General features: G+C 33.8%; 1 protein-coding gene across 4 annotated transcripts in view; it reads right to left on the bottom strand.

Moving 5' to 3' along the window:
- The window catches only part of CNOT6L (CCR4-NOT transcription complex subunit 6 like), a 120,400-nt gene that overhangs the window by 28,214 nt on the left and 73,830 nt on the right, over window positions 1–18,356 (bottom strand). For all 4 annotated transcript variants that reach the window (XM_019466739.2, XM_019466749.2, XM_019466723.2 and 1 more), the window contains exons 6-8: window positions 8,980–9,048; window positions 6,300–6,457; window positions 3,856–4,010 (exon numbers count right to left, since the gene is read on the bottom strand). In XM_019466739.2, the coding sequence (XP_019322284.1) occupies window positions 3,856–4,010; window positions 6,300–6,457; window positions 8,980–9,048 (382 nt within the window). The remainder of the gene's footprint in view (window positions 1–3,855; window positions 4,011–6,299; window positions 6,458–8,979; window positions 9,049–18,356) is intronic.

Genomic DNA, 18,356 nt, shown 5'->3' with positions numbered 1-18,356 from the left:
CCAAGCAGTAATTTTATGTTCCAGACTAAATTTATGAGAGAGTTAACATTATAAACTAGAAATCACAATCTGGTTTTTAAAAATCACACAGACAAATTCTAAGGCAACCACTACCTAGGACAGAGGAAATCAGTATATGAGAAACCAGTGAGATAGAATTATCATGATTGGTCATTTTGGAATGAAACTATAACCTCTGGGTGCCCTCTTCTCAAGCACAAAACTACTGTATTAACATAGGAAGGAAAAGCGAAGACTTGGCCTTACCTGGTACCTCTGAGACTGGAAGCAGGTTAGAAAGCACAGACAATACAGCAAGGACTGAGCACCATGACAACCTAGTTCTAAATCCTACTGGAAGAGACTGTCTCTTCACAGTAATGGTCACTTGTTCTAAAATGGCTGTTCTCCTATTTCCCTTTCTCACTGATGTGAAACAAAGCTAAACTGTTCAGATCAGAACTGCTAACTTCGAGAACAGCAAGTAAGTCATTATCTGGATCTTGTTTCATCTCCATTTTTCTGCATTTTCAATTTCTTCAAATTATGTATCTGGTTCCAAGCCCATTTCTACTAACTGCTAAGGCCAGAGGACAAAATATGGCAAAAGGAAATTTAAGTTTCTGAGTCTAAAAACTTATCTATATTAACAGTCTTTCCATACACACACAACAAAATACACACATATATGTATATATGTTTTATAAAATACTTTGGACTGAAGATAATATTTACTGAGATAAAGGACAAACCAAAAGCTGACTTTTGGCATTTTTATGAATCAAAATTTCTCGTTTCTGGTATCCCCATGCATCTAACTACCTGAAAAACATTCATAATGTTGACCAAAAGGTCCTGCCAAATCTTGAAGTGCCTTCTGAAGCCCCAATGATTAAATTAAACTGCAATGAATATGACACAAGGACTATTTTATTGTATCACAATTCTCAGAAAATTGGTAATATGTGTCCTAGCCTTTGCTAAGCAATATCTTATCCTTTCATCAAAATGGGTTAACAAATTTTTATTACAGTATTTTGTAAAAAACAGTAATTGTAGTTTCTATTTATTGTTACCTGCCTTCTGCCATTTCCCATGAAGAGATAAGCTGTCATCTATGAAGGTTAAAAATTATGAGATACTCTGGTTTTAGAAGAATGATACTTTGAGAATGAGATTTGGAACTACTCTTCCTACAACTACCATTTGACTTTTAAGTTTTGTTAACTATATAAAGAAATTATCTCACCTGGCAATATACAAATATATACAAAGGAGAAAAGCCCAGAAAGGGCAAGTGACTCATTCAAGATTATATAGCTACATAAATAGGAGAACCACCTGGCTTAAAAATTCTTTTCTTAGCACTGTACTATCTCTCCAATCTGAAGAAAGAATAGAATAAAAGCATGGTAGTATACTTTGTGTTAAATTTCGGATAGTTTGGCATTGGATAATTAGCTCATTTGACATCAACAGTATTTGGTACTGCTCAGAAGAGAATATAATAAGGTATTATACTCAAAGTATTCATCTGTTACTGAATCCATGTTACTTATTATTCAGACAAAAAGAGTTGAAGTAGGGGAGAAAACCAAATGCTGCACCTAAGTATTCCCTATGTGTTCATCTCTTAACTAATTTGCAGCATTTTTAATAATTCAAACATCAACTTTTAAAATACTTAACTGTTTAACATTCCCTAGATAATAGTTATAATTGTTAGTTCAAATCTTAACTACCTCTAGTAAATTATCAAGGCATTTTAGATTTTCCTCTCAAACTATGAAGGGAATAATAAAAATTATATTATCTTCCTTCCAGAAGAAACAATGGCAAATGGAAAAAGAACCTGATGTTTTATCTCAATATTATCAGTATTCTTTTTTCAATTATGGTGTCTCAAGGAAATGTGTATATGAACACAGATAACAAACATCAAATTCAAGGCAATTTTTCTAAATAAGGTAACTGATTAAGAGGTACAAGTAATACCGGAAGCTCAACAAGCAACCTAAAGATTCAGTTTAGCACCATGGTTAAAAGCTTTGATTCTCAAGCCAGGCTACTCTCTGTACTTTGGTTTTCTCACCTATAAAAATGATGATATAGCTCTACTCCTAGTTCTGAGGGGTGCTTTAAAAAGTAAATAAGAGAAGGGCGCCTGGGTGGCTCAGTTAGTTAAGGCTCTGACTCTTGATTTCAGTTCAGGTCATGATCTCATGGTTCTTGAGTCTGAGCCCAGCATCGGTCTCTGAGTTGGCAACGTGGATCCTGCTTGGGATTCTCTCTCTCCATCTGTCTCCATTTCTAACCACCCTGCCCCCCACCCAAAATAAATACACTTAAAAAAAAATTAAATAAGAAAATAAAGTAAAAGGCCTAACATTATTATTGAAGTAATATCTATTGTTATTCTATAATTTGTTTAAAAAAAAAAAATCACCAGCCAACTAGAAGAATTTAGTATATTCTCACCTCAGTCAAATACTGCAGGCCTCTGCACTAATGATTAGCCAAAATAAGATATATTAAAAACTCACAGAAAAAAAACAAAAATTCACAGAAAAGACAGGAAAGTAGGTACAAATGAGAAAAAGTAGACAAGTATCTTCAAATTCACTTAACTCACTTAAAATAACATAATATGCTAGTAAGTATGCCTGTATCAATAAAAACATGTAACTGGCTTTGTTATAACTGGTATTAAAAGGGGGACAACACCGGAAAATAGTAACAAACATCTATATGCTTATCCTATAAGTAGATGATTCCCTATCCAATGTATCAAACCCAAATCATTAAACACGGGATTCAACCTCTATCAGACTTTACATATTTCAGTCTTCTATTGGAGATTCCTTCAATTTTCCACTCTAAAATTAGCAGCCTTTCTGAGGCAAAAAATGTGCTTTTCTCTTTTCCTTAAGATGATAACTAAAGAATGTGCCTCTAACCATCTAGCTGCTCAGCCAGCACTCAAAAGATGACAGATTGTGGCTCTGCACCCTCAAGCAGGGAATGCAGTGTCGTACATCTAATGCATACGACTTCACAACCAGAAGCTTCTACAAGATCATTTATGTATTTTAATATGTACATTCATAACATTCTCACCTTTTGACTTAATCAATGACATTAACAGCTCTGAAAAAACACAAATCATGTTTTCTGTGTGTTTGATAATGACTGCTTTCCACTGTTCTATCTCAATCAACCCTTAAATAAGCTGTCTCCCTTCCATCCTCTCTTACCTACCTATGCAGATCTCTATTTTGTATATATCTTATTTTTATCTTCTTATATGATTACCTTTCCTACTAGAGCTCTGAGTGACATTAGGAGCTATGTCATGTCTATCTTTGTGCTTAATTTGACTAGCACAGCACTTGTCACAAAGCAAATATTCAGTAAACATTTAGTAAATGATTCAATACATGAAATGTTAACTGAAAAAGGTTAATAAAACTAATGATTCTGAGAAAGCCAACTGTCAAAACAAAAATCACAGAAAGAAAATCACATCACTCATTTCAAATCTTAAAAGGCACTACACTACCTTTTATTTACACGAAAACTATTTACTTCATAAAAATATATTTAGAAACATGATAATCCCATATTCAAGCATAACTCTCAAAATTTTTAGTGTAATTTGGTAATAAAAAATAAAGAATAATAAAGACTCTTATTTCCAAGACACAGCCTAAGAAATGTAACACTACCAACAGCTTTAATTTTTACATCACTTGCTTTCTAGCTTTTTGTTCATTTTATAGGGTTAAATCAAAGACAATTTCAAATTGTGATAATTAAAGTCAGTATACACTATTATTATTTGTTTCCTTAACTCACTTTTCTGTTTTGAAGAATATTGCACAACCGTCCACATGCTTTCTCTCCTGCTCAGACATGATTTTGGCACGTGACTTTGGAGAAAAAAACCCATCATATCCACGCTCCTTCAATGCTGGCAGAAAGAGAGTGAAGTATTGCTCTGTTTCCACTTCCTGAGGTGAAAGAAAAGTTGTCATCGACATGACAGAGGAAAACTCTAATCAAGATATAAAAATGTTTAGCATTATGAGTGAGATGTGACTAAGTTAGCATAATTCACATAACAAATATTGTCTATCTTCTCTTACAGCTAGCAGGAGCCATTTGACAATGGCAGCTTTTAAACCTGAAAGCACTCGAAATGCTTGCACGATTCTCTCTTGTTCACACAGCTAGCTGGTTCCAAGTCTCTTTAGTCCCAATTTAGAGTTCATTCTACTATATTTTAATTCCTCAAATCTGGCAAAACGGGGCATATTATAAATTAAGCAGGAGGGAATAGTAAATTTTATATAGAGAGGTAATTTTATCTTTCTCAACTGTGGTAGAAAGGAATGATACTTAAAAGTGAGAAGGTTAAGATCTATCAACAAAAAGCTCTACTTTAAGGAATTTTTAGGTAACTGAATACCAATCATCCAGTGGTCTCTGCTAATCCAGTATTATATAAAGCTAGACAATTTTATTCTTTGACCCATAAAATATTTTTAACAAATCTTTCCAAATTAAATAATATGTGAACATAATGATTTATCTATAATGCTTATAACATGACTTTATAATAAAAGCTTACAAATAGCCTAAATGTTCAACAGCAGAACAAATGCTTACTCAATAAATGTATACTCATATAATGAATTGGTTTTGAAGAATTTTATTAATATGGAAAGTGCATTAAATACAATAGCATGATCTCAACTTTATTTTTGAAAATATATCTGTAAATAAATAGGAAAGCAAATTTAATATCTGTGTACAACAAACACTTCATAAGTTTTAACACAGCAACGATTTCTGGATTATGAGATTAGGTGTTTTCTCCCATCATTCTATTTATTTTTTCAAAATATTCAATTTCTCTAGGATAAAGATTTTAGACTATGGAATTACTATTACAATAAAAAAAATACTTTTTAAAATTATGATGTTTTTATTTTTCAAACTATACTTAGAGGAATGTGAGGCTATTATTACTATAAATACTAAATAAAAAGAGGACAATTAAGTAACCACAACAAAGCCAACTTTGTCTATTGCTTCCTTCCCCAATTCTATGTCAGTTTTCAGTGTTTATAAGAAAACTTAACTTTTGAAGATTTGTATTATTTCCCAGGAAGTCATAAACCATAAACAACATAAAGATAAATTATCAAGCTATTCTAGTTTAAAAAAAACAAGTATTTAAAAAGTAGTATCTTTCTTCTCAGGCTACGCTGAAAAGTAGCCACGAAATTATAACACTTACAATTTTTAAATACTTCATAAACATTTAATATTCTTTCGAAAGTTGCTAAGAAAAAATTACTAAACACTACCTATAAACCTTGGCTATTCATTAGCTGACTGTTGAAAAGAAGTGATAAAACACATCTCAACAGAAAGGTGCTTCTTCAATTAAATTCATCATAATAAAATGTTATAAAACAGGAAAGTCTAAATTTCAGAGATGGTTTTTAAAACAAGACAAAAATGCATTATTTACAGTACAACATTTTTTAATGTTTATAATATTTGTCATTAAGGAACAGTGGACAATTTTTTTTTTTTTTTTTTTTTTACAGATTCCATCAGAATCTGTGTCTAAAAAGACACAACCTTCTGCAGTTTTCTCTTTCAGCAATACCAGTGATGTGTTCATAAGATGAACTATTAACATGAATAATGGATGCAATTTTCGCTTAAGAGTAAATGCATTTAAGTGGATGACTGGACTTTAGCAAAACAGTTCCTCTGTGGAAATGTCTTGTGTGCTTATTAAAATTATCCTTTTTGGGGCGCCTGGGTGGCTCAGTCGGTTAAGCGTCCGACTTCAGCTCAGGTCACAATCTCACGGTCCGTGAGTTCGAGCCCCGCGTCGGGCTCTGGGCTGATGGCTCAGAGCCTGGCGCATGCTTCTGATTCTGTGTCTCCCTCTCTCTCTGCCCCTCCCCCGTTCATGCTCTGTCTCTCTCTGTCTCAAAAATAAATAAACGTTTAAAAAAAAAAATTATCTTTTTTTTTTAAGAGAAGAGAAAATAATTTGAGTTTTGTTTTGAACACAGGCTCTCTCCCAGAAATAAGATTAAGTTCACCTTTAAGTTTCAATCTTTTAAGAAAAAATTTTTTTATTTTATTATTTCATTATTTTCTTTTTTCTACACCCAACGTGGGGCTCCAACTCACAACCCCAAGATCACGAGCCACACGCTTCACCGACTGAGCCACCCATGTGCCCCCAGAAAATTTAATTTCTATAGTATTACCTGAAGACTAATGATATCTGCATCACAGTTAACAATTTCTTCCATAATTCCCTTTTTCCTGTATTCCCAGTTTAATGCCCAGGACGGGCAATAGCCATATAGCTGCCGGGTGGCGTATTTATCACATAACACATTGTAACACATAACCGTGAATGATGCTAAGAATTGGGAGGAAAAAAACAAAAGAGAAAAGGGAGAAAATTAGGCAACTTTTTCCAGAGAGGCGTCATGTGCGTCCCTGCACAAGCACACATGGCACACAAACCTGCCCCAATGGCAGCACTGTGAGATGCCCTGGGCAAAATTCTGTTACACTGGACCTACTAAAACTTCATTGGAGTCCATCACATCAAAGAGCTTTTACTAGAATTAGACATATAGTTCATATTTTAGATTTTTAGGAAATATATTTTAATAAAAATTCAAATTCTAAATCAGAATGCTAATTTTTTGACATTTTTTAAGCAAAGCTCTGCACAAGTAAATTTTAGTTCTGTTCATTAAAAGGCTCTAACTTCATTAATTTTTATTAACAAAATACCCATTATTTAATACTTTTGGGGGCCTCTTACTATTCATATTGCTCTAAGCCAGAAATATATGGACAAAGTTTAGTTGTGAGAATCCTTTTTGACAAATCATACGTTCATTTCCGAAATTGAATTTTCATTTTAAAATGCCCTTGAACTATATATAAAAGGACTGTGAGCAAACTAATAGGAGACCAAGGTTTAAATCCTTGCTACTCAAAAATGTGTTCTGAGGAACAAGAGTATCAGTCATCACCTAGGAACTCAAAAACACAGAATCTTTGGTACCACAAAGACCCTACTAGGTCAGAACCTATAAGCTGACAAATTCCCCAGATGATTCACATATACATTAGTATGAAAAGCCCTGATTTTTATCAGTAATTCTCTATCCAGGCAGTCCATTAGAATCACTTTGTCCAGCGTTTTCTTTGAAAAGTGTTCGTACCCAAGATCCTACTCAAGACTAATTAAGTTAGTATAATAGGGTCTGGATATTCATATTTTTAAAAAGCATCCCAGGTGATTATAATGGGAAGTCCATATTCTTGAGAATGACACACTTAAATAAAAGATGAGGAATCCAATTAATGAGTAATACTACTTGACTGAAGCTGGTAAAGATTCAGATGATGAGAAAAGGATTAAGAGAAACTTAGTTCAATGGACCCCTGGGCATCTGACTGGTGGCCATTTTGTACACTGTTACCTTTTTAACTATCTGGGACTCATTCTTCCAAAACTATCATTATAGTTTTGTGCCTATAAATCACCCTTAACTGTCAGAAGTTGTTATGCACATCTCCCTACTCACCAGAAGTAAAAGGCACATTTTAGCACTCAGATTCTACTCAGAAAAGTACAATACATCCCAAGAAAAATTCATACTCATTTTTCAGTAAGGAAAACCCAAGAATGCATTACTTCTAAAATTCAATAACTGACAAAAAACATGTTTCTGTTGTTCTTTTTCTTAATGGAAAAGTAGGTATGCAGTAGTAGGAAAGCTTCACTTCAAGATTATGTTCACTCATACTCAAAAAGGGATTACTTTGAAGAACCAGAAAAATGGTGTTTTTAGTATCATAAAGGGAACAATTAATTATGCATTAAGGAAGGCTAAACAAAATAAATCCACCTAAGTTAAGGGTCTGTAGAAAACCTAAAGTTTTCCTTTACTCAGATCATCTATGTGTATCCTGTTAATAGAAGTGTTTCTCGTGATACCACCTGATACAGTGGCTCCTAGAACAGGCTGACACTGTGGCTCTAGAGTGTGGTAGTTTTAAAATTACTGCCTCTGCACTTTTAAAGAGGCACAGAAAGATTTTAAAATTTTAAAGAGGCACTCTGGAAGACACAGAAATGTACTGTAGATCTGATATTTCTCAGTGTTACTAAAATGCAAACAGAACCATGAAGATGTTTCTCAATACCAAAGCATATAATTTTTTCTAAATACTCTTGACTTTAAAAAAGAACATACAACACAAACAGAAGGCCTTAAAAAGTACACAATAAGTTCCCTGGTTTAGCCTTAAAAAATTATTAAAGTGTTGGTATTCAGTGATTGGTTCAACCTTGGTATTAAAACAATAAAGTTTTCATTTGTTAATTTAAAAAATGAAATTAGATATAATGAAAAATTAGATACTCTTATGGTTAAAAAGAAGGCATTTGGGTAAATAATAATTCATAACTTATTGTAAGTAGAATTCCCAATTATAAAATGTCTAATAAGCAGTAAGAACCACTATAAATGATGTCAAATCATTATTGGTCTCTACAAAGACATAAAAAATTTATATTTTCTACAATACTGCAGTTCGAAAAATGCTAAACCGTATCCTTGAATTGCTTAAATACTTACCTTCTACCATCACTACACCACTGGCCTGGTATCATATTTTGTTTCCAATATAGCAAGTATAAACTCAGTCTAAATTATTCTCTCCCAAGTGCTGCCACTCTACCCACTCAAGAAAGATAAAGTATTGAAGCAGTTTAAAATTTCAGAGGAAAATTCATTTTTTTTTTAAGTCATCCAATACCCTGTGTGAAGATGTCACTTGGAAGGCCTGATTTACTTATTTATTTATTTATTTACTCAATTGTAAGGCTTTATTACAAGGAAGAATAAGAAAAATTACCTGATGGCAGAATTTGGTCTCGTTCTTTTAATGTAATCCATGGCCTCGGAGGAAGCTGCTCTGGATGAACTGAAGGGAAAAAAATTTTAAATATTAATTTCACATCTTCTAAAATCAGTATTTACTTAAAAATGTCAAATCAACTTCTGTTGTCTCTTCAGTTTTAATGCCTCACAAACTGACTTAAAATTCTAATACTGAAATATAAAGAAGACAAAAGAAGTTTAAGGAGACCTATGAAGAAAATACACAAATGAAAATGTGAAAAGAACATTAGGAAACTCCTAATTGGCATTTCCACTTACACAGCCTTCATTTCTTGATTTTAAACTTTCTCTCTTTTAGAACATCCATGCAAAGCAAGAGATTAGAACTACACTATAGAGAAAAAAAGGAAGGCATTGGTTAAACATTAATTACTCAGATATGATTATCAATACCATGGAACTAAAAGCTACCCAACTACCAGATGAGAGAAAATTCACCAAGATTTAACTACCGCTTTTACTTCTTCCTTTTAAGAACATTCACAATTACAGGATAATTGGATTCAAGTTTGTGGATTTTTCCCAGGGTATTTAGTGGCTGAGAAATATGTTCCTTTAAAACAAAACACTCTTATCTTCATCCAGCCACAGTAATTTTGCCCAGAATATCTAAGATCTTGAAAGTTTCACTTTAAAGGGGTGCCTGGACGGCTCAGTTGGTTAAGTGTTTAACTTCAGCTCAGGTCATGATCTCACGGTTCGTGCGTTCAAGCCCTGGGTCGGGCTCTGTAGTGACAGCTCGGAGCCTGGAGCCTGCTTGGGATTCTGTGTCTCCCTCTCCCTCTGTCCTTCTCCCACTCATGCTCTGTCTCTCTCCCTGCCTCTGTGTCTCTCTCAAAAATAAACATTTATAAAAAGTTTTTTTAAAGTTTCACCTTACTGAGCATTTTGGTATTCCAACATCTACCTAAACGATGCTTGCTTTAGCTTCCATAGTTTTCACAGAGTGGAACAAACATTAGTTTGCATATTCCATATCTTGCCAGGAAAGAAATGAAGCTTATCATAAGATGGCAAACAAACCAGGCAGCTGGATCAACATACTGAATCCTGGAAAACAATCATGCCTGCCAGGAGTGCCATGCCACAATCACGGCAACTATGTAAAAAATGGAAAGCCCAATATATAAATACAGTGCAGTGTAAACAAGGAACTTTCTAGTTGTTGGGGTTCCTTATCAGCAAATGGTTAAAAATTCAGAAATCAAAGAATCCTCAAAATAAAACATGTACAGTGATGCTGCCATTTTGGTGCTTCCCAAAACATTACTAATCTATTTTAATTAATGTATCACAGTGTATCAGTATAAGTAAAATGCATAGTATTCACCAACAATGTCCAAAGAGTCAAAAACATGAAAAGACACTATATCTCACCAGTAATCAGGAAAAAGATGAGACAGCATGTTTTTATCCAGGTTGACAAAAAAATTTTTTTTAATATATCCAGAGTTGGTGATGGTGATAAGAAATGAATACTTGCATATGTGGCTGGTAAGAATATAAATTGGTACGGCTATCTGGGAGGACATCTTTTAAAATTTTAAACATCCATATCCCCTATGACCCAGCAATGCTATTTCCTGGATTCAGCCCTATCTGCTAAAGAAGCATTCATGGGAATGCAAGGGGTGCAGCCACTCTGGAAAACAGTATGGAGGGTCCTCAAAAAACTAAAAATAGAACTACCCTATGACCCAGCAATTGCACTACTAGGCATTTATCCACAGGATACAGGTGTGCTGTTTCAAAGGGACACATGCACCCCAATGAGTATAGCAGCATTATCAACAATAGCCAAAGTATGGAAAGAGCCCAAATGTCCATCGATGGATGAATGGATAAAGAAGATGTGGTATGATATATACAATGAAGTATTACTCAGCAATCAAAAAGAATGAAATCTTGCCATTTGCACTATGTGGATGGAACTGGAGGGTATTATGCTAAGTGAAATTAGTCAGAGAAAGACAAAAATCATATAACTTCACTCATATAAGGACTTTAAGACACAAAACAGATGAACATAAGGGAAGGGAAATGAAAATAATATAAAAACAGGGAGGGGGACAAAACAGAAGAGACTCATAAATATGGAGAACAAACTGAGGGTTACTAGAGGGGTTGTGGGAGGGGGGATGGGCTAAATGGGTAAGGGGCACTAAGGAATCTACTCCTGAAATCATTGTTGCACTATAAGCTAACTAATTTGGATGTAAATTTAAAAAAATAAAAAATAAAACAAGTTAAAAAAAAAAAAAAGCATTAGGGGCATCTGGGTGGCTCAGTCGGTTGAGCATCCGACTTTGGCTCAGGTCATGATCTCGAGGCTCGTGAGTTCGAGCCCCGCATCAGGCTCTGTGCTGACGGCTCAGAGCCTGGAGCCTGCTTCATGTTCTGTGTCTCCCGAGATCTCTCTCTCTGCCCTTCCCCCACTCATGCTGTCTCTCTCTGTCTCTCAAAAATAAATAAACATTTAAAAAATTTTTAAGGAAGCATTCAAATAGATACTCATTACACTGCTGTTTATAGCAGCAAAAACATGGGTAAATGGTTAATATTCATTTTAGAGAAATCTATGGTATAGTTTAAGAAAAAAGGGATAGATACATGTGTGTTAAAATAGAAAAATATATAAGAAAAACTGAATGAAAACAATTAGAAAATATGCAATGATAAAATGTTTTATTAAAAAACATTTTATTTTTTTTATTTTTTTTTATTTTAAAAAAAAATTTTTTTTTTTTAACGTTTATTTATTTTTGAGACAGAGAGAGACAGAGCATGAGCAGGGGAGGGTCAGAGAGAGAGGGAGACACAGAATCTGAAACAGGCTCCAGGCTCTGAGCTGTCAGCACAGAGCCCAACGCGGGGCTTGAACTCACGGACCTCACGGACCGTGAGATCATGACCTGAGCTGAAGTCGGCCGCTTAACCGACTGAGCCACCCAGGCGCCCCTTAAAAAACATTTTAAAAACACACATGAAAAGTAATACCATAACATTTCTACTGGTGTAATTTTTACATATCAAAGTCTAGAAAAATATCTACACAAATACACACCCAATTTACAAGTGTGTTTACTTACATGGAGGGAACATGGAATTAAAGGTAATGGTCAAAAAACATTCTAGTCTTAATAGGAATTTTTAACATTTCTTACAAGGAGAATGATATACTCATATGGACATACACTTAAAATTAATTTCTAAGATGAAACTACAATGTCAGTGATATGACAAAGAACAGAAATATAATTATATGGGCTACCATCAAAAAAAACAAAACAAAACACTGTTTAATAGATATAACAGTACCAGAATTTGGATCAATATGGAAGATAAGTGTCCCCATGAATACAAGAGACAGGAGTTAACATAGTAATCTCTCAGCATTATACTTAAAATGTGATAAAACAGTAATCCTCCCATTTTTATCTCCCATACATGCCACAATGGGTGCTAGACAGCTGGGTAAGGGCAGCAAAAAAATTCTGATTCCTCTGGCCAGTGAAGCCAAAAAGGAGAAATGCAACAAATATTACATGAGAAACTCACACTCAGTGGCGGTGGTAATCCAAAGTGCTCATGGCAATCTCTCTACCAGAGCCCAAGAGAGCCAACACATCCCACCCCTCCAGGGACCAGCAGCAATGGGCCTAGTTTGCCCACACTGAGGGTGTCAGCTGAGCCTGGAAGGGCTAACAGAACCCATATGCTAAACCTAAACTGGGCAACTGCCTATTAAAATTGACATTTGATTTTAAAAGGTACAAAGGGCACCTGGGTGACTCATCTGGTTAAGCGAACAGCTTCGGCTCGGGTCATGATCTGGCAGTCAGTGAGTTCAAGCCCCTCATTAGGCTGTGTGCTGACAGTTCAGAGCCTGGAGCCTGCTTAGGATTCTGTCTCTCTCCCTCCCTTCCTCTCTCTGTCTCTGTCTCTGTCTCTCTGCCCCTCCCTTGCTCCCTTGTTCTGTCTCCTTCTCTCAAAAAATAACATCAAAAAAATTTTTTTTTAATAATAAAAGCTTCAAGAGTCTCCAAACATAACATTCAAGACAACCAGAGTACAACTGAAAAATCACTGGTCACACCAAAGACCAGGATTATCACAAACTAAGGCAGAAAAGACTACCATCAGAGATCAACAGAGATGATTTAGATGCTGAAATTATCTGACAGAGATTTTAGAGCAGCTATCATAAAGCTGCTTCAAGAAGTAATTACAAATTCTGTTGAAACAAATGAAAAAATAAAAAGCCCAAAGAAGTTCTAATTTTTAAAAAATGACCAAAATGAAATTACTGAACTTAAAAATGTAATAAAAAATAACAAAACTCACTGAAAGGGCAAGAAAAATAAAAAAAACAAAAAAATTAGTAATTTGAGATTTCTTCCATCTGAACAATTAAAGGAAAATAAACTGTGGGAAAACAATTAACAGAGCTTGAGAGACAAAACCTCTAAAATTCATATCATCAGAGTCAAGAAGAAAAGAGAAACAACATAGGCTTAAAAGTATTCTAAGAGACAATGATGAAAATGTCTCAAATTTGGTAAATGACATAAACCTACAAATTCAAGAAGGTGAGCAAACTTCTAGTAGAATAAACCCAAAGAAATCCACACCAACACATATCATAGACTGAAAACTAAAGACAGAAAAAAAAATCTCAAAAACATCAAAGAGAAAGGACACATTACCTATCGGAACAATGGGTTTCTTTTCTGAAACCATGGTAGTCAGAGGAAGTGGCACATTTTCAAGTGCTGAAAGAAAGAACGGTCAAGCCACAAATTCCGTGCCCAGCAAAACCACCCTTCAGAAATCAAGGGGAAATAAAGATGTTATAAAAGAAAAACCAAGAGACTTTGTTGCTAACAGAACTGCCCTTAAAAAATGGGTAATGGAAGTTCTCTAAACAGAAAGGAAATGGTAACAGAAGAACCAGAACATCAAAAAGGAAAGAACAAGCAATGAGTAAAATCAGGGGTAAACATAATGGATTATGTTTCTCCACATGAGCTTCTTAAGTCATAGCTGATGGCCGAAGCAAAAATCATAACATCTGTGTGATACTCTGTGCAGGTAGAAGAAAAAAAAATACATATTTTAATAAAAGTGGGGAGTGTGAGGCACACAAGTGGAAGGCATCGATAATGCACTTAAAGTGATAAAATACCTTTATCAGTTGACTACACTAACTATGTATACTGTGATTCTAGAGCAAACATTAAGAAAATTATAGAAGACAATATACTCAAAAATAGCACAAATAAAACAAGGTAGAATCCTAAAAAATATTTAAGTAACCCACAGGAAACCAAGAAAAGATAAAGTACATATGGGAAACAAACAGAAAACAATTATTTAAAATGGCACAATTAAATGCTACATATCAATAATTTTTTTTAAGTTTATTTATTTTGAGAAAGAGAGAGAACGTGCACAGGAAGGTACAGAGAGAGGAAGGGAGAGAGAGAATCCCAATAAGCTGCGTGCTATCAGTGCAGAGCCTGATGACTGGGGGCTCAATCTCAGGAAATGCAAGATCATGACCTAAATCAAGATTAAGAGCCAGATGCTTAAGGGACTGAGTCACCCAGGGACCTCTATTGCTAATTATTTAAAATGCAATGATCTAAATATACAAATTAAAACAGCAGACTCTTGTGGGGCAGACACATAACTCAACTATATGCTGTCTATAAGAAACTTATGTCAAATACAACAACATAGTAAAGTTGAAAGACAACGGAAAAAGAAATACCATGCTAGGAAGAAACAACAACAAAAAAAGTAGAGTGGTTATGTTTACATCGGACACACAGACTTAAGAGCAAAGAAAATACTAGAAAAAGAAGGTTGTTACTTAATAATAAAAGGTTCAATTCAGCAAGACTATGTAGTAATTCTAAATATGTATACATCAAACAATGTACCTTCAAATACATGTAACAAAAACTGCCAGGGCTGAAAGTAGAAACAGATATCTCTACAATTACAGTTGGGGAGTTCAACACTATAATGTCAGTATTTGGTAATAAGAGTACTAGGTAGAAAATTTAGAAAAGATATAGAAGAGTGGAACATCACCACCAACTAACATAGTTTACATTTATAGAACAATCCACCAACAACTACAGAATATTTGCTTTTTCAAGCACCCATGTAACATTAGCCAAGACAATGAAACAAACACCAGTAAACTTAAAAGAACTGAAATAATGCAGAATGTTTTCCAACTGGTCCCAAACTGGAATCAAAGAAGAGTAACAGAAAGAACAGAAAATTTAACAGCACATTCTAAATAACCCATGAATGAAAGAGGAAGTCTCAAAGGAAATTAAAAAAAAAACACATTAAACAGAATGAAAATGAAAATACAACATATCAAAATTTGCGGGGTGCAGCTAAAGTAGTTCTGAGAGGGAAATATATAATGCTACATACTTGGATTTATAAAATAGAAAGGATTTAAAATAAAAAAATCTAAGTTTTCACTTCAAAAACAAGAAAAAAAATAAACCCAAAACAAGACAGAAGGAATTACTAAGATATAAGGAAACAGAACATTAAACATAAGAGAAAAAGATATACTGTGCAAATTTTAACCAAGAAGAATTTGCATAGCTATTTTCATATACCTATATCAATAAAGTAATGAGAAGTACATAATGAGCTGGTAAACATTACAAATAACCAGAAAGATAAGGTATATAAAATAAACCCTCACTATATGTAATTAATAAGAAATACTAGGAACAAAGAAGGCCATTACATGATAAAAGAATCAATCCTTTTGATCCCTGCAAGAGACATAAAAAATAAACAAATTTATAATCAAAATGGGAGATCTTAACACAGCTCTGTCGCTAATAAATAAAAATCAGTAATTATCAAGTATGACATACTCAGGCAATTAATAAACTTAAACTAATATATATAGAATGCAGCACCAAATAAGTACAGAATGTACATTCTGTTTAAGTGCATACATAACACTTAGAAAAATTAAGCATATGCTGCCTAATAAATAAAATATTAAAATTTTTTTAATAAATTACTCTCTGACCACAATGGAATTAAGGTAGGAATCAATGACAAATAAAACATCTCCTAGAAATAAGGAAATTTCTAAGTGATTAATCTAAGAAACAATGATGAGAGCTATTAGATAATATACTGAACTGAATGATAAAAAATTAATACAAATTGAAACCTGAAGAATGCAGCTAAAAGCCAGATTTAAAGAGAGATTTATAAATAAACACTTTGGGAAAAAAACAAAGTCTAAAAGTTAATGATTTAGATGTTAAAAGGTTAGAAAAAATAACAGATGAAAGTCCAAGGAATAAAGATTTAAAAAATCACTGATATCAGGGGTGTCTGGATGGCTCATCAAGTATCCAACTTCGGCTCAGGTCAAGTTGGAGCCCTGCATTGGGCTCTGTGCTGACAGCTCAGAACCTGGAGCCTGCTTTGGATTCTGTCTCCCTCTGGCTCTGCCCCTCCCCTGCTCGCTCGTTGGCTCATTCTCTCTCTCTGTCTCTGTCTCTGTCTCTCTCTTCCCATCTCTCTCTCTCTCCCTGTCCCGAAAATAAACATTAAAAAAAAATTTTTAATCACTGATGTTAAAAAAAATAATAAGAGTATTACTAAAACTAAAAATTGGCTCTTTTTTTTTCTCCCAAAGAAATATTGCTAAATACCTGCAGGCAAGACTATGCATGAAGTAAATAAAAGCAACACAAATAACTAATATCTGGAATATGAAAAAGAGACAACACTATTTATCAAATGAACATTAAAAGATATTCTGAACTTCATGGAAATAAATTTGAAGATTTTCTTAAAAAATTAAGATTTAGATAAAATGGGAAAATTACCAAAAAACACAACTTTCAGAAACTGATAAATGGAGTATCAGAACAGTACTATAGTTATTAAAGAAACTAAATCAGCAATTGAAAACTTCCTTCAAAGAAACCCCAGACTCTGATGTATTCTACCATACATTTAAGAAACAACACCAATCATAAATATTCTCTTCCAATTAACAGAAAATAAATTTTGTGATGCCTGTATAATCTTTATACTAAAACCTGACAAGAATATTGAAGAAAGGAAAATTATTGATCGATCTCACTTAAACTTACATGCAAAAAGTCCTAAGTAAAATATTAGCTAACTGAATAAAGGGATATATAAAAAGGATAATACTATACTGCAACCTACTTGAATTGAATACAAAGGTGGTATAGCATTAAAATCAATGGATTTACCAAATTAGCAGCATAAAGGCCAGAAAACATATTCTCATCTTAAGGAAAAAAAGCATCTGATAATATTTAACATTTGTTCATATTAAAAAATGAAAAACTCTAGGAATAGAACTTTCTTAATCTGATATATATAAAAACTACAGTGAATGCCATACTTAATCATAATTTCAAAAAGCTAATAAATTTTGAAATTAGACAAATTACCACTACTGTTAGCACCTACTAAAGATGTTAGCAAGTACAATAAGGCAAGAAAAAGAAACAAAAGATAAGACTTAGAGAGTAATGAAAGTGTTGTTATGTGCAATGACACAACTGTAGAATTAAAATAAAAATACCTTAGGATTAAAAAGATTTTAGTGAAATGGCTGAATATGTATTTATCAAAGGCACTTTCAAGTGTTCAGCAAGGTGTCTGAATACCAATAAATATACGAAACCCAACTGTATTCCATAAATGAGCAATAATAATCTTACTGAGATTCATTTTCAAAAAGACCATTTATGGGGTGCCTGGGTGGTTCAGTCGGTTAAGCGGCCAACTTTGGCTCAGGTCATGATCTCGCGGTCCGTGAGTTTGAGCCCCGCGTCAGGCTCTGTGCTGACAGCTCAGAGCCTGGAGCCTGTTTCAGATTCTGTGTCTCCCTCTCTCTGACCCTCCCCTGTTCATGCTCTGTCTCTCTCTGTCTCAAAAATAAATAAACGTTAAAAAAAAAAAAAACAAAAACCATTTATGAGAGCATCAAAAAACTCAACACCTAGAATAAATGTAATAAGAAATGTAAAGAACACTACACAGAAACCTAAAACTCAGTATCAAGAGAAATTAGAGAAAGCACAATAAATGAAAGAATATTCAACACTGCTAGATTAGAAGATCCAGTGTTGTAAACAGGTCAATTTTTTCCAAAGCAATCTATAGATTCAATATAATCTCAACCTAAATTCCCATATTTTGGGGGAGGGGAGAAACCTGAAAAGCCAATTCTAATAATTTTAATGAAAATACAGGGTAAAGAAGGATGGGGGCAAAACTAGCTTA

Source organism: Panthera pardus, unplaced genomic scaffold (assembly GCF_024362965.1).
Source record: "Panthera pardus isolate Hobbes unplaced genomic scaffold, ASM2436296v1 HiC_scaffold_13, whole genome shotgun sequence".
Lineage (NCBI taxonomy): Eukaryota > Metazoa > Chordata > Mammalia > Carnivora > Felidae > Panthera > Panthera pardus.
This window is presented reverse-complemented; position numbering and strand designations above follow the sequence as displayed.